This window comes from Cervus canadensis, chromosome X, assembly GCF_019320065.1.
Source record: "Cervus canadensis isolate Bull #8, Minnesota chromosome X, ASM1932006v1, whole genome shotgun sequence".
NCBI classification, from domain to species: Eukaryota; Metazoa; Chordata; class Mammalia; order Artiodactyla; family Cervidae; genus Cervus; species Cervus canadensis.
In genome coordinates, this window is record NC_057419.1 from 133,062,769 (window position 1) to 133,087,188 (window position 24,420).

Sequence of the window (24,420 nt, forward strand, 5' to 3'; positions counted from 1 at the left end):
TATGGATCCTCATCAAGTAGAGAAAATCTTTGTGAAATGCTAATTGTTTAACAAGGTTGGTTGTAAGCATAGCTGCTGCTCCAGGCTTCATCAGGGTCCTTATCTCTTTTAACCTCTGGTTGAATCTACTCCTATTGAAAACCTCAGTCAGATGCAGGACTGATTACTGCAATGATTAGCAGCATTTGGAGCCAGACTCCCTGGGTTCAACGTCTGGCTTCACCAGTTATTAGCTCTATAAACTCTAAGTCTCAGTTCTTCCATCTGTTAAATGGAGATACTATTCCTATCTGCCTTATGGGGTTAATATGAAGATTAACTCACATGAGATATAGAATTGAGCACATATCCACCCACATTGATTAAAATTGTATCTGGAACATTATAAGCACTTAAAACATATTTGTTATTAAAAATGCCCAGCTGTCATATGGAGTTCAAGGCTTGAGTGCCTTTAATTATTTTAAGTGATGATGAAAAATCTAGTTAATTCTCAAATAGTCCTTGCACTTATCAATCAATGTATGTTATCCAATGTTACATTGGAGAAAAAACAGGTTGTCTAACATGCTAAACATATTAATGAGAACTAAGAATAGCTCAAGTCTTAGACTCTGTTTTCATGATAAGACCTTAGATTCAACTGATATCTTGGTAGATCCATGAGGACATTGTTCTAGAGCAACAGTCTCTGAATAACTCATTTTCATACACACAGAACCCTAGTACTCATGAGAAGATAGTTATGGTGTCAGGTGCTCTCCATGTTACTTTGATCCTCACAACACATGAGGACCCCATGAAAGGAAGGTAGTGGAACAGTCTTTTAACATGAGAAAATGGAGCCTCAAAAAACTGTTGCTTTCTTCAATGTCATGCAACAGGAAGGTGAGGGAGTTAGGACTTAAAGTCATGTCTGTTCAGTTCCCAAGTGTGTTTATTCAGCTATACCACACAATATTCTAAGAAGAGGAGATGATACCCTCAGACTGGCATATGAACTGGCAAGTTAGCTCAAGGTTGTACAGGGATCATTGAGAGGAAAGGCTGGCACAAAGGGGGAGCCAAAGGGGGAGGGGAACTGGAGAGAACCACTATGTGCTGAGTGGGGGGGTCAAGTCAGGAGAAGACATAAGCCTTTAACATTTTTACTTCACTTGAGAGAGGTCTAGCCATTGGTGACAGTGCTCTGTGCATGCTAAATCGCTTTAGTTGTGTCCGAGTCTATGAGACTTTATGGACTGCAGTCCGCCAGGCTCCTCTGTCCGTGGGATTCTCCAGGCAAGAATACTGGAGTGCGTTGCTGTGTCCTCTTCCAGGGGATCTTCCTGACTCAGGGATCGAACCTGAGCCTCTTATGTCTAATATGCACTGGCAGGTGGGTTCTTTACCACTAGCGCCACCTGGGTCTAGCCATTGGTGGCAGTGCTCTAAGTAACCCCAATTGCTAGACATATTTTGGAGTGAGCAATGCATTCTTTGTGTCATAGCCTCACACTTGACAAGGCCCCCTAGTATTGTTTATCTTGTTTAAACTGTTATCTTTAGAATACTGACTTACTAACTTGGTTGTTTCATTTCTTAAAATAACTGTTTTTGAAGTGACTGTCAGAATCAAATGAGAGGAACCTAAGAGACTGACCTGCTTGAGGATTCTATCATTAAGTAGCACTACTTTTCATGAGGAGGTGATTTTAGCTTGAACTATTTCTAGGGGAAATCAGACATTCTATATTTTTTCTGCAAAGCACTTTGAAATGTATTGGTTTGGACTCTACTAAATTTGCATACTCTAGAATTCAAGCAGGAGCTATGCTGAGATTTACCTTTGAGTTATCTATGGGAAAAATAAAAACACAGTAAAGACTGAAGGGGAGGACTTCCCTGGCGGTCCAGTGGTTAACACTCTGTGCCTCCATTGCAGGGGGCTCAGGTTCAATCCCTGGTCAGGGAACTAAGATCCCACGTGCTATGTGGTGTGGCAAAAAAAACAAACAAACAAACTGAGGGCTGATGTTTAAGTCTCTTTAAGGAGACAGCCTTTCTGATATCCAATAAACAGGCAATTAGGAAATATTCTTACCTATTTATTAAAATAAGTCTTCAATAACAGTGGTCCCCAACCTTTTTGGCACCAGGGACCAGTTTTGTGGAAGACAATTTTTCCACAGACTGGGTGGGGTGGGGGAGTGGTTTCAGGATGATTTTCATAAGGAACACGCAACCTAGATCCCTCACATGCACAGTTCAAAGTAGGGTTTGCATTCATATAAGAATCTAATAACACCACTGATCTGACAGGAGGTGACGCTCAGGCGGTAATGTGGGGAGCGGCTGTAAATACAGATGAAGCTTCACTCACTCACCTGCTGCTCACCTCCTGCTGCGTGGCCCAGTTCCTAACTGGCCATGGACTGGTAGCCATCTGTGGTCCAGAGGTTGGGGACTCCTTTTCTGTAAGGATATTTACTTATCCTCACAGAGAATTGACTTGGAATATTTGTATGTTCCTGAAAACAATCTTAAAACTATTCTAGATCTGACTTTTCACTAATTCAGAATAGCCTCACCTCATAGCCCCAGCTGGTAAGATTTTACTCTCCTCCAGTTTCCTCTCTCCTTGTAATGAGTCGTTTCTATGACTGACTTTCTCCCTAGTCTAGTTAAGCTTGTTGGCTCTGGTATTATCCTTAGGCCTCCAAAACAGTTGGTCAGTGCCTTCTTTATGATAACTCTTTATACTTGAGAATGGTGATTAAACTGCTTCCTGGCTCTTTTTCACCAGACTAAACAGCACCAACTCATTTAAAAGTCTTTCCTCATAGGCCCTATTTTCTACTGCTTTAATTGTGTTTTGCTGCACTTCTCTGGATCTTCTCCAATTGCATTGCAATTGTTCTAAGATGTAACCTGATGCACGGGCCTAATCTAGGGGTTGGTATTGGCTACATATTTTTTTTTAATTAATTAATTATTTAATTAATTTATTTTTTCAGTGGGTTTTATCATACATTGACATGAATCAGCAATAGATTTACACGTATTCCCCATCCCGATCCCCCTCCCACCTCCCTCCCCACACGATTGGCTACATATTTAATAAACAACTTAGAAATTAAATTGTTTAGTGCAGGGGTAAGAGCACTGGACTGGGAGTCAGAAGACTTGAGTTTCACTCTTGCTCCGCCACTTCCTAGGACTGTACAGAGTCCTAGGACAAATGTGATTTGTCCACATTTGGACAAATCATCTAAATATCTCTAAGCATCAATTTATCATCTGTAAATCTGAGATAAACACATCTGCCCTGCCTGCTTCCCATAGTGAGGCTCAACTGAGATAATCTATGTGAAAACACTTTGTTTCGCATCAAAGAACAATGCAAACACTATGTGTTAGGAACTTTTCAGAATGCTTTGCCTATATTTACTCATTAAGGAACAGTTATCACTTGCATTTTACAACCAGGAAATTGAGACACAGAAAGTTAAGTAATTGGCTCCAGGCCACACTGCTAGTGACAGAATCCATGCAGACTGGTTCCAGGGTCCATACTTGGAAACTCCATGCTATGTTGCCTGTCCAAATAAGCATGAAACATCCAACAGAGCCATTCATTTTATGGGGCCTGCCTTTCCAAAGCAGTCCACAGGTAGACACTCCTGGGATGGTAACTCTGTTCAGTCATGTGTAGATAATTCTATGAGAGGCAACTTTTTCAAAAGTGAGTGTTTAGGTTGGTCATTGAAGTAAGGCAGTGTCTACCAGTGGGGGAGGGACTCATAAACACAATGCAGTAATAGGAATGCTCTAGAAGGTCAGGTCAATGGTTAATTCTTCCTAGGGCATCTAAATCTTCCTGTGGAAAGTACTCTTAATTCTTAGATTCAGGATCTGCAGTTTCTAAATAGTCTCTTTGAGTTCTGATAACCCATCCTGGTTTCAACTATCTCTAGCGTTGTCCGTTTGTATGTTAATTTTTGTAGCTATAAGTTTGGAATGCTTTCCGTATAGATTAATTGTCAAGATGAAATATTAAAGACAGTTATTGTGCACCTAATTGAATTTTGTTTTTCATGCTGTGGTCTGAACAATTGAAAGAGATTAAAAAAAAAAAAAGCTCTTGAGGAAATGTTGGAAGAATTGCGACTTGCCCCATAACTGTTTGAACATTCATAAGAAAAATGAGAACCTATATTATGAAATGGGGAGGTTATACTAGATAGCAATATGTTGAAAATACACTAATATTTGAAAAATTATACCACACTGAAGTCTTTTCATTAACACCCATTGGATATAGAATATAATATGAACTTACTTTATGCCAGAGTCTGGTTTATAGGGAATACGGTTGTAGTGGTTTTATTAATAATAAGCTCTTTCACCTCAAATAGTGGCATGAACAGTCATTTTATGGGAGACTATAGAAATTTCTTTCCATGAAAATAAGCTCAAAGTTTAAAATACCCTTGGAAAATGGGAGCATCTGGGGGGAAAACTTGATACTACTGGAGTTATAAATGTTATCTTTCTAACTAGAATCTGTATAGTGAATTATGATAAGTTTGTCCAGAATGGTTAGGAACTAATCAGAAAAGTGATATCTCTGTATCTTAGTAGTCAATTTAAAATAATGTTTACTCTAAAGAAATGTCATGTTTATTGTTTAATTTAAAGAATTTAGTTTAGTGAGAAATCTATTTTTATATAAAGAAATCAATTTTGGCAAATTCGCGGTATCAAAACCAGCTTGAGCAGAGAGCTACCATCTTAAATCTTTGAGAAAATGTGTACTTTAGTAATCACATCATGTGATTGTAGACACTATTCTGCCTCTTGATGGAAGCATAGCAACATCACAGTACAACTTATTAGAATATACTTGTTCAGTATTCATCCATCCATCTATTCATCCACCCATCCATCTTTCCATCCAACACTACATGCCAGGTACTCAGCTAGACACCAAATATACAGCAGCAAACAAGACAAGCAAGATTCCTATCTCATAGTACTTAATGACTTAGTAGAAATTCCTTAAATGATAAAGAAAGCAATCATGAGTAGATCATTTTGTGACAATTTTTTGAAAGTGGGGAAAAGAATAAGTGAAATTAACTCTCTGGCCTTACTTGAATGTTGTTAAAACTTTTCTTTGAACAATGTTCTCTGAAAAGTTGTATAGAAAGTATTATGAGGGATGCTGTGAATGTGCATCCAGAAGAAAGACAGATAGCAATTGAGACATTATAAGAAAGAACAGGGCTTTCAAATAATGTTAGTTTAGTTTTCCTGAAAATCTTCAGTAATAACAATCATTTTTTCTATAGCATTTTATGCCTTTCAAAGCAATTATACCAACCATGTGAGGAAGAGCATATTTTATTTTCCCCATTATATAGATGAGACAACTGAGGCAGAGATATATTAAATACCCAAGATATCACAACTCTATCCACTGCTTTTTCTACTATGTCATGCTGAAAAAACCCCAGATTCCAGTATAAGTTCCTATAACCCCCCAAAGACTTATCAGAATGTAAACTATTCAAGAAACCAAAGTCACTAGTACAAAAGAAGGAAAACAAAGTATGACAAGGCCTCTGCTTTAGGCTATTAAGTAGGTCACCCACTAAAAGGCTATTTTGGTATAAAATTTTAGAGGGCATGGAGTACATATACCAACATCACTGACCTGATTCTTCACTTTCAAGATCTAAGAAAATCAAAGGCAGTTTTTTTTTTCTTTTGGAAGGGAGGGGTGGATCATTTGGGTAGCTTAAGAGAATGTTAGTTGCAAAATTTGATTTAGCCAGGCTAGTGCTCTAGATTTTTTTGTGACGTTGGTTCACTAGAGATGATGGTGTTCCTAAGAAGGGGACAGCTTTCTATCTCTGTGATGGACTGTCGTGCTTCCTTTCTTCCGAACTCATTCCTCTTCTCTCCCCTTCCCTCCTTTTCCTTCTCTTTCTTACCATTTTTTTTTTTTTTTACATTCTCTTCTCACGGGGGCATATCTGACAAATTGTTAATATTTAATTTGCTATAAAACAGCTCTCCCAGGCAATGACTGCTCACTGTAATTTCAATCTCTGAAGCTGTTTTGGCCCCTAGGTACACTGGGATCGAATTAGAATGGAAATGTTTCCCTTACAGTTTTGTTTATGGCAGCATGGGCACTTTGTTATTAACTGGCAAATTGAGACTGCTAAAGAAAATAATAAACTTTCACCACATTTCTATTTGACTCTTTACTCCAAACAGAATATCCATCTGGCTTAGGGTGAAACAGTTCTTCTCATATTTTTCAGTTTTCTATTTAAATATCCAAGATTAATAATGAGTATCTTTTGGCCTATCAAATTGTATTTTTTTCCCCAGTCTGAAGCTTTTTCATTTTCTTCACATTTTAAAAATCATAATCATTTTTTCTCATATGCCACCTTACTTTTAAAATGGTCTTCAATTATATACACACATATTCTCATTCATTCTCTCTTTCTTGTTCTCTGTCTCTCAAACCAGAGGGATATTCTGGAAAAATATCCACAGATTCAAACCTAGTGAATGCTGCTTTGACATTTTGCAACTAAGCCCCTGAAATAAAAACACTACTCTTTCTCCCTGCCTAACCCCTTGTCTGTTCCTTGCTGGGGGGAAGGTGTGGGAAAGGAAGGGGATTACTCTGAAATCTTCAGCTATCTAAGAAACAGAGGTGTGGAAGGGTGTGTTTATCTGATAAGCAGCATTAAATTGCAGAGACTACCAGAATAATCATGCTATGCAATTTTCAACAGCTTAGATTTTCTTTTGTTTCTCTCTCTTCTGCAGCCACTGGGGAGGAAAAAAGGATTAGAGAGAGTATCAAAACTGTTGGCAAGTTTAGTCTGTTGGCTACTTAATTTATTAGCAGATATGGGAACCGCCTCAGGTTGATGATTTAACAGGTTGAAAGGGGTGGAATAAGTCTCAAACCTACCTGTTCCAAAATTGTGTTAATCCTTTCTACCTCGCAGTCAATCAAGTACCGTTTTTCCTGCCTCCTGTCCATTTCTTCAATGATGCGCCTGAATTCTTGGACGTCCTTGATATTTCCCACAGACCTTGCTGTCACCTGCCAGTTGTTTTGTACTGCTGCTTCCATAATTGCTTGGAGGATGGAAAATCCTGAAAGAAGGGAAAACAGCTATATTGATTATTTTTTCTTTTAAAAATCTTTCTGTAGGTATTAAAGGTTCTAGTGAGGTTTTAGTCACAGTCCATTGGGTTCCCTTGAACCTTATCCCTTGTGGACAGCAGGCTTACTTATAACCTCAGTCTTAACATTTCGGACAGTTGGCATATCTCTATCCTGTTTGAAAAGAAAGAAGATTCAACTTGTGGTGCTAGGCTAGGTGCTTATCAAGTCTGTACTTGAGCAATCACAGCTGAATTATAGTACCTAATTATTTTTATTGACAGGCTTATCAAAATATCTATAGAATGAATGCCAGTAGCTTCTTTCTTATTTCTGGCCACAATCTGTCCTTTCCTTCATCTTCCACATCAACAGTCTTCAGAATTAGAAATAGCTTTAGTAGAGATAGAACCTCATTATAATATGGCTGATCCTTACATGGATATGACTCTCCAACAAAGTACATTATGTCTCCCAAGCAAAATAACTCTCAGAAAACATGACAAAAACAGTCTATAACAAAGATAGCATACTGTTCCTTTGTTCACAGCATTACAAAAGCATTCAATCATATTAAGTCTTCCTGAGTTCTTCCCCTTTCTCAATTCAATTGATTAAAGATTCTCAGTTCTTTTTTAAGCTAATTTATGTCAGACAACTATTAACTACTAACCTTCTGGATCTATGCTGCATGGGAAAGAGAAAAGATCTAATGCTTGAGTTTTGGGTAAACTTTTTAGAATCAGGGTTTGAGAAGCTGGAAAGAACAGTCTGTCTGTCTGAACCACAGAAGAACACAAGGGTTTTGTATGTACTGGTCTTTGAGAGTATTCATATCTCTTAATATTGTATCATGTCTATATTTTTGCTTCTGCATGAATCCATAATCTGAGTATAATTTCATCAGGCATAGACATTATTTGATTGGGATATGGTCAAAAGCAGCTCCTTTTGCTCCATTAAATTGTTTTCCATTTATTTTTAGGTAATGACTAATGGGAGTGGATAATGGGATGATTTGCAAGACCCAAATAATCTGTGACCTAACAATTTGGCTCCAGGAGGAGGAGAGAATGGAGGATAATGGTGCTGCTCTTGGAACACATTCCAGGTTCTGTGCCTCCCCAGGCTCACCCTGTAGTGTAAGCAGGTTATTGTTGGGGGTCATCTTCATTGCACCAGAGAAAATGGTATTGACGTTTGGAGAGTGTGCTTCGGGGAGATGGTAGCAGTGACTCAGGCGGTCATGATGACTCTTTTGTGTGCTGGGTGTACTTGGGAAGAAGATCACAAGTGAGACCCAAGCACTTGGTAATTTCCAAATGAGCAATTTTAGCACAGGAGCTCAAAATTACAGATAGGAGTAAATTACCATTGCTTTAAATGTTAATGCTTACTCTTTTTAAACTAACCACATGTATTTATTTCTCAGATTTACATTTTCGTGTGGCTTTTTGATGTGCTCTCTGCTTTAGTGGGAGTTGAGGGCACATGGTGGGCCAAGACATGAGATTAAGAAATAAGCATAGGAAAGAAAAGATTAAAGTGTTGGAATATCTTTCTTCAGAAATGTACAATGAGGCCTCATTATTTTGAATCCCACTAATTAAGAATTTATGAACATTCAGAAAGGACAAGGTTGAATTTTACTTCTGTACTATTTATGAAGAAAGTGTTGGCTGAATAGTACTAGTAATGAAATTACACAGGGTATCTTGCTATATTGAAACTAAACTTTAAAAATATACCCTTTAACAAAGTACAAATTTTTTGTCTGAGTCAAAACCTACATTCTTGTAATCTCTGCTTGCTCATCCTGTTCTACTATTTTGGAACCAAAGAGACAAATTGAACCCCGTTTCCACGTGATAGTCCTTCACATTTTTAAAAACAGCATATGCCTATATCCCATTATATTTTTTTTCTTCAGGCTAAAAATGCCCCAATCCTTCAACAGTTTCATGATAGGTTCCCTCACTGTTCTGTCTCTCTCCTATGGACATTTGTCAATATTTTATTGATCCTGATAATTCATATGTGATTTGATCAATGTGGATCACTGCTTGCTTTGATATGGGCTATTATTTTAGCACCCTCTCTAATACTTCTAAGTAGCCATATTATTTTGTTAATTAATTTCAAGCTTGAATTCAACTAAAGCATGTCAATTCTCTTTATAAAACCTTTGCTGTATAACAACTCTCCATCCATGCATCAAGACTCATTCCATTCCAACCTGATTTATCTCCCTTTTAAAAAATTCACCCTATCCAAGTCTTTATTTCTCCCCTATTTTCACAGTTGCTCAAATCTGAAAGATGGTTTTATCCACTTATGCAGTACTCTCATTGTTACCTACTCAAGGCAGTTGCACCTGTCTGTCCCTTTTCCTGGCATCCCTTCCTACCTGTAGACCTTTGTGGCTGACTCTGTTTCTCCATGACGCTTCTGCTACTGAGTACTCATACATTCTCCTGAGACGTGTAGATTTAAATCAAGGTAAATCAGTTACAAGCTGTGGATAAACCAATTTGAAGAGCTGTACAATAGGCATTTAAAAATTCAAAATAGAACTGGATAAATAAAGCATAGTACATAACCAGGGAATACTATACTACTGTTAAAGAGATAGCTCAATCTCTATATAACAAAAAGAAAATTTTCTGCAATATACTATTCCATAGGAAAAAGCTGCAAAATAGCATTTGTAGTGTAGTTCCATTTCTGTAAAAAAAAAAAAAAATCTGAAGTGTATAGAAAAAAATTCGAAGGAATTGGCAGTAGTTATCTTGGAGGTGTAGAATTACCAAGAACTTCTACTTGCACTGTCATTTATTTATGTAATGTTTGACTTTTTTACAAGAAGCAGGTATTATTTTCTGTAAGTACAAAAACAATAAAGATTAAAAAATACAACCCATGCTGTCCGCTCAGAGCATAAGCTCCTGGAAGACATGGATGACAAATGAGTGCTGCTCTATATGCTGCCTGCTGCCACAAATGCAAAGGCGCTTAATAAACACTGATTTTATAGATGTTTTTATACTTTTGTTCTCTGAACCATGTGGATGCATCACCTATTCAAAAATTAAATAGAAAAAGCAGACTGATTTCTCAATGAGCTTGGGTCTGGGGCCTTCTGGGCTATGAGCCTCGCTCACATTTCTGAGCAAGTCAGAACTGTGGCTTAACTCTGTAGTATCTTCTCACCTTGCAGAGTTTCTTTGTGTCTGCGAGCATGTGTGGCTGTGTACTCAACAACTCTGGGGGGAACGGTCACCTTAGTGCAGGACATGTCAGTGAGCAATCCACCAAAAAACAAAGCACTTTCATTTGTTTTCGTACCTAATTTGTTATAGCTTGACTGTTTCCTATTACAGCTGACCAAAGACAGTAAATGTGAGTTTGAGGGAGGAAAAAAAGAAAAAAGAAAAGTTTGGAGGCAGGGCAGAAGCAGGCATCAGAGATTGTAGGAGGTGAGGTGCGTATAACAAAAGCCTTGGCTTTGTAAAAATAATTCTGCTGTTTTAGCAGCTTCAGAATTGTCCTCCACTGTGTGTGAGCTTTAATGTGCTCAACTTTGCAATACTGAAAGCTACTTTTATTTGAGCAGGAAATTCTCTCATCCTGATTCCAAACCGCTGCTGCTGTCCAACTTCTGTTTCTTCTTTGGTTTAAAGAATGAGAGCTACCACATAGGTAACTGGCTGAAGGATAGATTGCTTGCCATTTGCATTCAACCAAGATAACACAGGCTTCCCTGGTAGCATAGTTGGTAAAGAATCTGCCTGCAGTGTAGTGTAGGAGACCCAGGTTCGATCCCTGGGTCAGAAAGATCCCTTGGAGAAGGAAATGGCAACTCACTCCAGTATTCTTTTCTTGCCTGGAGAATTCCATGGATAGAGGGGCCTGGCAGGCTGCAGTCCATGGGGTCACAAAGAGTTGGGCACAACTGAGCAGCTAACATTTCCACACTTTCCAGATAACACAGGAACATAACAATAGAGGGGTGCCACAGTGATTGTGGATGAAGAGTTGGGCCACAGCTATGACCAATCCAATCCCGCTGGAGCGGTTGTTGGGCTACTCTTGCTAAACGAGGAAGTTGTCTTGGTAAAGGCTCTACCATCCAGATTCCCCTTCAGCCAAAGGGCTTACACCTTCAGACTCTGGGAAAGTTGTTTCCTGAAGAGAGTTGCCTAGCTTAAAGTAATACTTCCTTCCCAGGGAAACCTGCATCCAGTCACTGGTTGTTATGGGGAATCAAGGCATAACCCTTTCACTCCAAATTGTTGTTGTTCAGTCGCTAAGTTGTATCTGACTCTCTGCGACCCCATGGACTGCAGCACGCCAGGCTCCTCTGTCCTCCACTATCTCCTGGGGCTTGCTCAGACTCATGTCCGTTGAGTCGGTGTTGCCATCCAACCATCTCATCCTCTGCTGCCCCCATTGCTTTTTGCCCTCAATCTTTCCCAGCATCGGGGTCTTTTCCAATGAGTCAGCTCTTCAAATCAGGTGACCAAAGTATTGGAGCTTCAGATTCAGCATCAGTCCTTCCAATGAATAATTAGGGCTGATTTCCTTTGGGATTGAGTTTGGATCTTCTTACAGTCCAAGGGACTCTCAAGGGTCTTCTCCAACAACACAGTTCAAAAGCATCAATTCTTCGGCACTCAGCCTTCTTTATGGTCCAGTTCTCACACCCATACATGACTATTAGAAAAAAACATAGCTTTGACTAGATGGACTTTGTCGACAAATGATGCCTCTGCTTTTGGATAGACTGTCTGGGTTTGTCATAGCTTTCCTTCCATGGAGCAAGGGTCTTTTAATTTCATGTCTGCAGTCACCATCCACAGTGATTTTGGAGCCCAGGAAAGTAAAATCTGTCACTGCTTCCACTTTTCCCCCTATTTGCCATGAAGTGATGGGACCAGATGCCATGATCTTAGTTTCTTGAATGTTGAGTTTTAAGCCAGCTTTTTCACTCTCCTTTTTCACTTTCATCAAGAGGCTCTTTAGTTCCTCTTTTCTTTCTGCCATTAGGGTAGTGTCATCTGCATATATGAGGCTATTGATATTTTCTCCCAGCAATCTTGATTCCAGCTTGAGCTTCATCTAACCCAGCATTTTGCATGATGTACTCTTCATATAAGTTAAATAAGCAGGGTGACAATATACAGCCTTGACGTACTCCTTTCCCAGTTTTGAACCAGTGCATTATTCCATGTCCAGTTCTAACTGTTGCTTCTTGACCTGCGTACAGGTTTCTCAGGAGGCAGGTAAGGTGGTCTGGTATTCCCATCTAAGAATTTTCCACACAGTTGGAATCCACACAGTCAAAGGCTTTGGTGTAGTCAATAAAGCAGAAGTAGATATTTTCACTCCAAATAGGGTAACTCTAATGGGTTACCCCCACTTCAGGGTTATGTGAAGGATGGGTTGAGGCCTTGTTATGATTGTACAGCCTATCTTCTTGTGCTCAAAGCTGCTTCCTTCTTTTCTTCCCACGAGTGTTTTTTTTTTTTAAATTTTGATTTTATTGGAGTCGAGTTGATTCACAATGTTGTGTTAGTGTCAGGTGTACCGCAAAGTGATTCAGTGAATATATATATATTTTTAATATATACATATATTTATTCTTTTTTAGATTCTTTTCTCATATAGTTTATCACAGAATAATGAGTAGAGTTCCCTGTGTTATACAGTATGTCCTTGTTGGTTCCCACAAGTGTTTTTAATGAAAGTACTCTGCAATAAAATTTTGCATGCAAATTTCCATCTCAGAATCTGCTCCTAGGGAATTCAATCTGTGACTGTTACATTGACCTTGTGACAGGAATGACAGCAGATAAAAAAAATCTCAAATCTACAATTGTCAAAATCATTTTCACAAGGGGAATGAAGGGCAGGATTTTGTTCAATGTACAAAATGAAAAGCTACTCTACGCTGAACAATTTTAGTATTTGATCTGAAAACACAAAAGAATAAAAAATAAGATACGACATATGGATGTTGGTAATGAAGACACCCAAGGAAATAGAGCTGGGGATAATTTTCTCCTTTCTGCTTTACATATTTCAGCATGGGCTGGCAACACCTGTTGTTGCTCATGAACCTGTCCCAGGTCTTTCCAAGCCACACCATCTGTACTTCTGACATGGTGTCTAGCAGTCCCCAGATGATGGGGTGGGGAGGGGGCTCTAATATTGACAAATGGGCTCCACACAAATTCTGACATTTATAGCATTCTGTGCCTGGTGCGGATTTTCAGGGAATTTCCCATAATGCTCCCAAAGGGACTGCTGACCCCCTAGAAATGTTCTGTGTGTTAGTTGCTCAGTCATGTGTGACTCTTTGCGACCCCATAGACTGTAACTGGCCAGGCTCCTCTGTTCATGGAATTCTCCAGGCAAGAATACTGGAGTAGGTTGCCATTCCCTTCTCCAGGGGATTTTCCTGACCCAGGGATCGAACCTGGCTCTCCCGAAAGGCAGGCAGATTCTTTACCATCTGAGCCATCAGGGATCTAGAGAGGAAAATTGATCTTCCCCAGAGGGTGATTCAATATTTGTCCATTGGACTGTGCTGGAAACTGCCTTTTCAGGTTGAAAAAGAAAGACTTAAAATGGCCCATGAAAATTCTTGTGGTTTGCATTTTCCACTCATTACATTTCCACACATTACAAGCTAGAAGGACTCTTACAGATGATTTAGAGAACTCATAGAAAAAATTTAAAGCTCTGGAACTCTTTTTCCAAATGAAAATTTTATGGAAGCCCAACCTATAAGACAGATAGAAGTGGAGCTGCTCTGGTTTGGAGTGGTGGTGTTTAGAGAGAAGTGACTTGCCCAAGATCACATAGCTGGTATAAAGTCAGAAGCAAGACTAGAACCTAAGTCAGCAGGGCCGGTAGTAGAGTGAAGCCAGAGAAGCAGCTAGGGCACAAGGGTTTTTAATTTTGGTTTGTCTTTTTTTTCAATTGTCTTGAGGTATAATTGACACATAGAAAGTATATATATTTAAGGTATACAGCTGGATATTTTGATATACGTTTATGATGTGAAGTGATCAGCACAGTCAAACTAATGAATACATCTGTCATCTGACTTAGTTACCATTTTAGTTCTTTTGTGTGTGTGTGGTGAGATCACTTAATATTTACCCTCAGCAAATGCCAAGTGTACAATACAGTCTTGCTTACTATAGTCACCAGAAGTATTGTTAACAGTAGTTAAGGTACACCACCATGTACCTTAGATCTCCAGAACTTATTCACTTTGCATAACTGACCAACATCTCCTCACTTCCCCCACCCCCTAAAAAGCTACTTTCTGAGAGTTGTCCAAATGTATTCTCACTTGCCTCACCCTAGTCCTGGCCCTAGAAGCAAGTGCCTTCACTTCCAATTTAGTGCTCTTTCAAGTACATTATGCTGCCAAGCCTACTTGATAGGTCTTGTTTATAGATGCCCTTGGCAGTGTTATAAAGTGGATAGAGCCCTTCCATCTTCTTGACGTCACACAAGATCTTGATGTTGCCTGTCCAGTAGCCAAACTGGACCTATCACCACCACTCCTGGCCTTTTCTTTCCTCCTTCCCCACGTCAAAACACCTTTGTCCTATGTCCCTGTCTCTCAGCATTCTGTCCTTTCCTAGGTGCCGGCATAAAAATGGCCAATGGAGTAATGTGTTACCCTTCCAACTAACACAGGTGCCTTTTAGCAGTGGCCTTAACACAGGTGAATTTGGAAGGAAAGGAAAAGAGGATGTTGAGCCTTGTTTTGGGATCTGCCCATCTCCTGGGGTCATGCAGATAATGAATGTGGAAGTTGGTGATGTGGGAGCTGTGATCTTTAGGCTACGGCATTTAACAAATGAGCAGCTGGTACCTTGTGGGTATCTCAGAGGCCAGTAGTGTAAAAAGATCCTCTGAGGGTCAGTTTCAATCCTTCCTATCTTGCTCAACTGAATTCAGCTTAAGAAAGCATTACTTTATTTTTCTGTGTCTTCACTTACCTCTGGGTTTCTCAACTCTGGTTGTGCATTATCATCACCTTGAAAGTGAAAGCGTGAGCCGCTCAGTCATGTCTGACTCTGAGACCCCCTGGACTGTAGCCCACCAGGCTCCTCTGTCCATGGAATTCTCCAAGCAAGAGTACTGCAGTGGGTTGCCATTTCCTTCTCCAGGGGACCTCCCCGACCCAGGGATTGAACCCAGGTCTCCTGCATTGCAGGCAGACTTTTTTCTTTTTCTTTCTTTTCTTTTCTTTTTTTTACTGTCTGAGCCACTAAGAAAGCTCCTATAATCACCTTGGAAACTTTAAAATATTGATGTCCAAGCTTTGCTCTGGACGAATTAAATCAGAATCACTGGAAGTGATTTCCAGCTTTGTTTTATTTTAAACTTCGTGGGTAATTCTCATGTACAACCAGAGTTGAGAACAACTGACCTGTTGTAATGGCTACCGAATACAAATGAGGTTTATGGAAGCAGGACTCTTTTCTTAGGTGTCTTTCATTACTGGCAATAAAGTTCTTGTTAAGAAAAGCATGATCCAAGAAGGGCTAATCGTCATCATTTTAGTTGCTAAGTCATGTCTGATTCTTTTGAGACCCCATGGACTATAGCCCTGCAGACTCCTCTGTCCATGGGATTTCCCAGGCAAAAATACTGGAGTGGGTTGCCATTTTCTTCTCCAGGGGATCTTCCCGACTCAGGGATTGAACCCGCATCTCCTGCATTGCAGGTGGATTCTTTACCACTGAGCCACCCCAGAAGTCTAGGTATATATATATATATACTGCTGCTAAGTTGCTTCAGTCATGTCCGACTCTGTGTGACCCCATAGACGGCAGCCTACCAGGCTCCTCCGTCCCTGGGATTCTCCAGGCAAGAACACTGGAGTGGGTTGCCATTTCCTTCTCCAATGCATGAAAGTGAAAAGTGAAAGGGAAGTCACTCAGTCATGTCCGACTCTTCGCGACCCCATGGACTGCAGCCTACCAGGCTTCTCCGTCCATGGGATTTTCCAGGCAAGAGTAGTGGAGTGGGTTGCCATTGCCTTCTCCGATATATGTATATATATAATATATATAAAATCCAGAATTAAGCAGACAAAGGCACAGAGGCTGAGGGAAGGGTTGTAAATTGCTTTTTCCTGTGGTAGATGAGGAACCTGGGAACATTGTGTCATTGTGTGGGAAGTAGACTCTAATGGACTCAAAGCACTTTACAAATGTCTTTTTTCTTCTGAGGTAGCATCTGTGTTTTTCTAAGTACAAAATTAACACATGCTTAATTTGGACATTTGAGAAGACACAAAGATGAAAAAATAAAAGTATGGGTGACTCTACAGCTCAGAGATAACCACTATTAGCATTGGTGTATTTCTTTCCATTTGCTTAGATATAAATATTCTGTAGAATTTTTATTTTAGTAAAATGGATTGAACAATTTGTGTCCTATCTTTTAAAAACTTTAACATATCATGGACCTTTTCTTATGTTATTAAATGTTTCAAATCATAATTTTAATGGCTATACAATATTCTATCCATTAGACATACTGTAATTTATTTAACCATTCCCCAACATGAAGACCTCAGCTATTTCTAATCTCTACCTATTGTGAATAATGCTGTGATGAAAACACTCATACACATCTCTAATTATTAATGTTTCCATAGGAGAAATGCCTAGAGGAAGGGATGTCAGGCCAAATATTTGTGAACATGTTCAGTGCTTTAGATACATATTGCCAATTTGCCCTCCAGAAAGGTCATATCATTTTCTTTTCCCATCAGCAGAATATGAGAGCACTTATCTCTCTGCCCGTTGCCTAGCATTGAATAATATATTTGCCCATTTGATAGGGGAATATAAGAAAGTTCTTTTCTGCTAGCGTTTCATTTATTGTTAGAAAAGTTAGTGACTTTTCACTTTTTGTGTCCATGTTTATGCTTTATCTTGAGAATTTCCTATCTATTTTCTTTGTTCAGATTTCTATTGTGATATTACTTTTTCTTATTGATTCATAAGGATTTTTATACATTAATGACATTGTGTCTGTAATATGTGTCACAGATATTTTAATTCAGCTTATTTGACATTTAATACTGTCTGTGATATATTTTAATTAACAGAAATTTGACATTTTGTGAAATTAATATTCTTATTTATCCAAAAATTACGTGAGATAAAAGGAGACAAATGAAAGTTTATTCTCCTGCTCTTATTTGAGTGCTCACCTGGGCTTGGAACCCAAGCATTATGCAAATCATTCTCTCAATTTCTTACAACTTCTCTGGTATCCATGGAATTTCAGACAACTTTCTCTTGTATATGGTGGCAAAGTAAGTGAATGGGAGAAGCTACATATGAAATCTGAAGGTGATGCTGAGATACAAGTGAAGAATAGAAAAAGAGGCAGAGGAAAGAGAGATGATGAACCCAATTCAGTTATTTCATGTTAAGTTTTGCCATATCTAAGAAACCTGATATTCAAAAGTCTGAACTCAAATCCAATACTTCAGGATGTGACTATTCCTATTATCAATACAAAGGGTACTTTTCTTTAAAAAGAATTAATGGAAAGATGCCCATAGCATACTTTTTTTAATTAAAAAAAATCTAATTGCATTTCTATATACTACCAACAGATAATGTTAATATAAGTGTAAACATTAAAACTTACAGTAGCATAAAGCAAAGTAATACAATTGACAAAAATAGGCAAAATCTTTTCACTAAAAGCACGTCACAGAGATAAAGAACAAATTGACAGAGGCCTTTCCTTTATTTTTCAAAGCAAATCAGGTAATCAAAAATGCCTTTAGATTTGAAATGAGGGCTGATTCTCAAGCAAAGCTCTTCTCCTTTATTAAATCAAGAATAGAAGGCCTGGGTCCAGTGTGTAGTGCATAAAGACAAAATTCTGATTCCCTTCCAAATAAAATTCTTTTTTAAAAATTAATTTTTACTGGAGTATAGTTGCTTTACAACGTTGTGTTAGTTTCTAATGTACAGCAAAGTGAATTAACTTTATGTACACATCCCTTAGCACATTTGAACCCACATTTTGTTCTTTTGTTTTTGCTTTAACCTGATTTAATCATATTTGATTTCCACAAGAATATAGATAGTGATTGTCTAAATTTGAGATGCTAGAGCACAAACACTTCTGTGTGTGAGGAGTTTGAGATGGGAAGATCAAGGACCCCTCTGTGTTTGCATGTGGATGTCAGTCTGTGGGTTTTATGGAACGGGATAAGAAACAAACATTCACCGACACCCAGCCCAATTTACCCAAGGCAAATTAAGATTTCCCTGAGGTCTTCATTCCTCATAATTGTGTTTGCTTAAGTTTCCCTTTAATTATGCACTGACCCTCAGCAAATCTTCTCTTCCTTCAGCTGCTTTATTAGGATGGGACCTTAGCTAATTTGTAGAGTCAGTGAACAGAAGGTGCCCCTGGTGTCCCAGTTCTGTGTCCTTTCCCTCTCCCCCAATACAATTCCTCCTTCATTCTAAATCCTTTCCTTTTCTCAGACTAGACTGTTCATGAGTGATTAAAGCTTCAATTGTGAGCCTCTCCATGAAGAAGCTATGTTTTATTTTTTAAATATTTATCTATTTGGCTGTGCTGGATCTTAGTTATAGCACACAGGATCTTTTGTTCATTGTGGCATGCAGAATCTTTTTAGTTGTGGCATGCAAACTCTTAGTTGTGGCATGTGGGATCTAGTTCCCTTACCAGGGATTGAACCCAGGACCGCTGCATTGGGAGCTTGGAGTCTTAGGCTCTGGACCACCAGGGAAGTCCCAAGAAGTTACGTTTTGAATTAGGATCAAAACCCTAAAGCAAAAGGGCAACCATTATAGAAGAAATTGTAGACAACAATTTGGTGGGAGAGTATTGTTTGAGGTATTCCTGATATCCAAATATCCCACAGAGGAGGCCATTCCCAACTACTTGTCAAGTTTAAAGTTGGCCCTGAAGCTAGCAATGCATATAATCCTGCGTGTTCCATTTTTCTTTTTCATCCAGTTCTTCGTTATGAACTTTCTCTTCCTGCTGGTGAATTATGTAGCCCCAATCTCCATACCAGAAACTGAGAAAGTATGCCCAAATAGTTATGTTGGTTTCACTGAGTAAAAGTAAGCCTGTTTTGCACTGTCAGCTGAAAGGAAATTTAGAAGACCATCTGGAGTAGATTTGCTTAAGGTCTGGGAAAAGTACAATAGGCAAGCCTTCTGATCCTCAACCATACGAGGTCTGATATAAAAAAGCAAAGAATAAATAAACAACAAGGTCTTACTGTGTAGCACAGGGAACTATATTCAATATCCTGTGATTAAACCAAGATGGAAAAGAATATGAAAAAGAATATTGTGCTCAGTTGTGTCTGACTCTGCGACCCCATGGACTGTAGCCCTCCAGGCTTCTCTGTCCATGGGATTCTCCAGGCAAGAATACTGGAGTGGGTAGCCTTTCCCTTCTTCAGGGGATCTTCCCAACCCAGGGATCAAACCCAGGTCTCCCACTTTGCAGGTGGATTCTTTACTGTCTGAGCCACTAGGGAAGCCCAAGAATACTGGAGTGGCTAATCTTTCCCTTCTCTGGGGGAGCTTCCTGATCCAGGAATTGAACCAGGGTCTCCTGCATTGCAGGCAGATTCTTTACCAGCTGAGCTATCAGGGGAGCCCAAAAAAGAATATATGTATAGCTGAATCACTTTACTGCACTGCAGAAATTAACACACCATTGTAAATCAACAATACTTCAATAAATTATTTTTTTAAAGAATAAAAACAACTGAGTGTAGATGAAAGGGGCTGCTACAGTGCTTGTGCACAAATCCTTCATGTTTCTATTTGATAGGTAGATAATTGCCCTGGGATAGGCTGCCTGCAGTGCAAACTCACAGAGGGTACGAGTCATCTCGAAGTTTCTCTGTGGACTGCCGCACACTTAATAGATGTCACGGGATGATTGATCATGCCCATTAATAGGGTTTCTTATATAACATTTCCTCACTTGGCTTTTAATCCCCTTGAAATCCATGATTTCCAGCACTGATCACATGACGGAATCTGGCAGCCAAACAAGTGGTGAGCAGTTTGAGTATTAGCAGGTACTTTATGGGCATCTGCAGGAGAGAACTGACTGTAGATCTCAACCAAAGAATGCAGTTGCCAGCTCTGGTTTTGTGGCGGTGGGAGAAGGCTTCATGCATTTGGCTAAAAACGCCCCCTGCCATGCAGCACTGCTTGGTAAGCAGCCTTCTAAAAAGGGGCTCCGTTTATAGGTTGGGGAAGAAATGCTACCAGTCAGCCACACTACCTTCTTCCCAGGTCTGAGTTATTCCAATAAGCACCAAGTGGCCACAATTATGAAGACGGCCCCTCACCCTGCTACCCATCCTCCAGCAGGGGAGAGCTTTGAGTCAGTTCCCAGAAGTGGGTATATTTTGCATTGAGCTTTCACATCCTGGGCTTCCCTTTGTACATAATAATTTACATTTGTGGCCTGTGAAATGAAATGACCCAGCTGGAACTTGAGTTCAGAAAATATGTCCTTGCTTTCCATTAAGCAAAAGACTTCCTATTAGGAAAGTGACTTACCTGGAAACATCCTTCAGTATTCTCAAGTTTGAGAAAGCAAGGCCAAACCAAACCTCTCAATGTTGGGCGGGGGGGAGGTATGGATGATGGCTAGCAGAGGGAAGGAAAAGAAGTGGAAAGTTGGGGTCAAGGATGGAAGGGGGAATGAGATAGGTGGGGAATGTGGTGTGGACATGTACACACCACTACATTTAAAATGGATAACCAACAAGGACCTGCTATATAGCACAGGAAACTCTGCTCAGTGTTATGCATCAGTCCAAATGGGAAAATAATTTGAAAAAGGGTAGATACTCGTATATGTATAACTGAATCACTTTGCTGTACACCAAAAAATAATGCAACAAAGTTAATTACCTATACTGCAATATAAAATAAAAAGAAAAAAGAAAAAAAAAGACAAAATGGGTCTGGATCTGATTGCAAAGGACCGTAGCTAATCCTGCCTGCTGGAGTGCTGAGACTTCTTGATCCTGATACAATTGGAAGGCTGTCAAAGGTAATATTAAGGGCAAGATTTTGCCTAGAGGATACAGAAGGATGACTATATACAGTCCTGAAGGACAATGGAGAACATGCTTTTCACTTGAGGAAAAAAAAGTTTCCGTTGACTTAATACTGTAGTCTAAAAACTGTTTGGGAAACGCTCAAAGTGGGATGTGCAAAACTTACAAGGTAAATAAGAATTTTCATGTGCCCTCCCCCATACTAAAAAAAGAAGCATACATATAAAGATATCACCAAGATCAACTCATTTTGATTGTTTTCTTTCAATTGAGCTTTTCCAATGGGGATCTGAGAGTGGATTTAGAAGTATGGAGGAGGTTGCAGGACTTGGGCTCCAGGAGGAGTGACTGAATCTTGCCTAAGCTGCAGAGAAGTTAGGTGGCTTTAGGTTTCCAGAATTCTCCTACGTCTTTTAGAATTCTCAAACATGACAGCCAGAATTTAGCGATGGTCCCAATCTCTGCATTGTACGAAAGAGAAGCTGAAGAAAATGGTTTAGCCAGGTGTAGATCCCAACTTGAACATAACCACAACCCTTTTCATGTTTTAGCTTTCAGTATTAAGGTAAAATGATGTTTCTGTTGTGTTTTCTCAACAAAGATTCATTTTGGTATTGAGTAAAAGCTAAAATCCAACAAGAAAATCATTATGAATAGCCCTTGTAGATTTGCCTACAAGACTTCTGTGACCTCTTTAAGGGCTCTGCTTCTTCGCTGAACACTTTTGCATGGAGGAGCCAAGATTCCACAAGAAAGTTAGAGTGTTAGAGCACATCTTCCCCCTCAAATTTGGCTGGGATTCCCATTTCCTGCTGGGGCAGAAAATGTAATCTATACAGGCTTCAAACCCCTGGCTTAGCTCATCCTCATCAGAGCATGGCCTTCACCAGCAACTTCAATTTTCAATGATGAACTCTGGCTGTTCTAGACACCTAGAAAACCCTCCTTCCCACCCCATACACCCTTTACCTTAACCATTCATTAAAACTTAGCTCAAAGCACATCTCACCAAACAGGTCATCAGATTGAAATGGAGGGAAATGAAGGTTCCAAGCTCTCACACCCATTTTCTATTGGCTTGAGAAACTTAGGGTACAGGAGGTGACCACTATCTCTCAGAGATGATGGTATGATGCCTTTAAATCATTGTTCAAATAATATACCTTTTGGGGGTACTATTACGTATAAATTTTGTACTCCCATTTCTCAGATTTTAAATTAAGGCCCCTTTACTTTTGCTGCCAAGTTTGGGACAGGAGTATGTGCTAACATTCATTGAATGCCTACTTTGGGCTGGGCATGGTGCTAAGCATTTATACACATTATTATATTTAATCCTCTCAACAACCCTAAGCAGAGGTAATTATTTCCAGTTAACAGATCAGGAAATTGAGTCTCACAGAGGTACATGTTTATGATTAAAAGCACATAACTAGTAAATTTTGGAGCTGGTATCTATACCCAGGTTTGGCTTCCAAGCTCATACTCTTCTTTTTCCTCATCAGTGGCTGAAATTACTCTATGTGCATATGAAAGACGAAATCATACCTTTTTCTAAGTGTTTCTCCATGACAAGGAGGACTCTAGAACACACTTTTGTACAACTAACTACCTGAGGACACCCCAGGATCTTTCAGGCCCACTAGGATGCATACTGGACAATCAAAATGTAAGTGAATGCTCAACAGAAACACAGGCAGACTACTCTGGATAATGGCATATCGCTCATGAGTTAATCACCACTTTGGGAGCTGAGCTGATGTTACTAGGCTGGGTGGGTTTTATCATTGCTTGTGCACCCTGCCTCCAAAGCAGCTGTTTTTGTTTTTTCCTGACTTCCCCATTTCTGTCTTATTTCCTAGTTATCAAATCTGAGCATTAACTTTGACTCTTCCATTGCCCTGGGCAAACATAAAGTCAAATTAGTTCATTCTTTCCATGTCTTCCCCTTCCTTTATGTTCCCATTACTACCAGGTATTTTAAAGTTATTTGGTATTTACTCGGGCTAACTGCAACCATCCTTCCCTTTACGTCCAAACTGCTTGCTTTAACCTTCTCCCTTTTGATTATGTCATAGCCATGCTCAAAAATCTTCAGAAGTTTTCTTGGCCCATAGGATAAAGTCAGAGGTGGTATTATAAATGTTTCAACTTGCTTGGAATCTAGGATTTATCTTCTAAGAAAGTCTTGAGAGACTTATTCAATTGGGTGAGCACGTGGCTGTTCCTTTCCCATTCTGAGACTCAGTTTCTTCAATATTTTATTTTGAGGGGACCCTTAGGGCTCAGCTGGTAAAGAATCTGCCTACATTGCAGGAGACCTGGGTTCGATCCCTGGGTTGGGAAGATCCCCTGAAGAAGGGAAAGGCTTCCCACTCCAGTATTCTTGCCTGGAGAATTCCATGGACAGAGGAGCCAGGCAGGCTACAGTCCATGCGATTGCAAATAGTCACAGACACAACTTGGCGACTAACACTTTCTAACACTTTAGGATTATAGAAATAGGTATTGTCAGGTAGTTTGGAGGATGGATCAAGAGCATTCTATTCTGATAATAGGCAAATAGAGGTTAAGACTTAGAGAAAAGGAAGATAAGATGAAAGAGGGACAGACACAGAAAACTTTCTAAACACTTCTGCTCACATACCCTCATGGTCCCTAATTTGTGTTTCACTTGAAAATTGACCCTTTGGCTACAGCTATGAGAGTAACATAAAGGGATGAAAATAAAGTCAGCCCCACTATTAGAGCCAGTCTCCTTTGACACCAAAGGTAGAGATTATTAAGAATGTTGGCTGGCCAAGATAGAGGGAAGAGTCTAGACCTGTGGACTAGAAGGAAGCTAATTGGCCCGAGCAGCCATCAAAGCCATGGCCTTGACTTCATTTAGCCAGGATATATACCCCACTGCTGTAACTAGTTGCAAAGGATGAAAAAACATATGGCTATGACTGAATTTAGGAGTGTTTCAGCAAACTACAATCTGGGAGGTTTATAGAGGGAGAGTAAGAGTTCAGATGCTGACTCTAGTAATGAACTGTTGGGAAACCGCACTGGCTAAAAATGTATTTGAATAAAATGAATCTAATTAGGAACCATGTAGCTA

General features: G+C 39.5%; 1 protein-coding gene across 3 annotated transcripts in view; it reads right to left on the reverse strand.

The window, feature by feature from the left end:
• The window catches only part of GRIA3 (glutamate ionotropic receptor AMPA type subunit 3), a 288,598-nt gene that overhangs the window by 137,329 nt on the left and 126,849 nt on the right, over positions 1-24,420 (reverse strand). For all 3 annotated transcript variants that reach the window (XM_043457534.1, XM_043457533.1, XM_043457532.1), the window contains one exon: positions 6,983-7,170. In XM_043457534.1, coding sequence (XP_043313469.1) covers positions 6,983-7,170 — 188 coding nt within the window. The remainder of the gene's footprint in view (positions 1-6,982; positions 7,171-24,420) is intronic.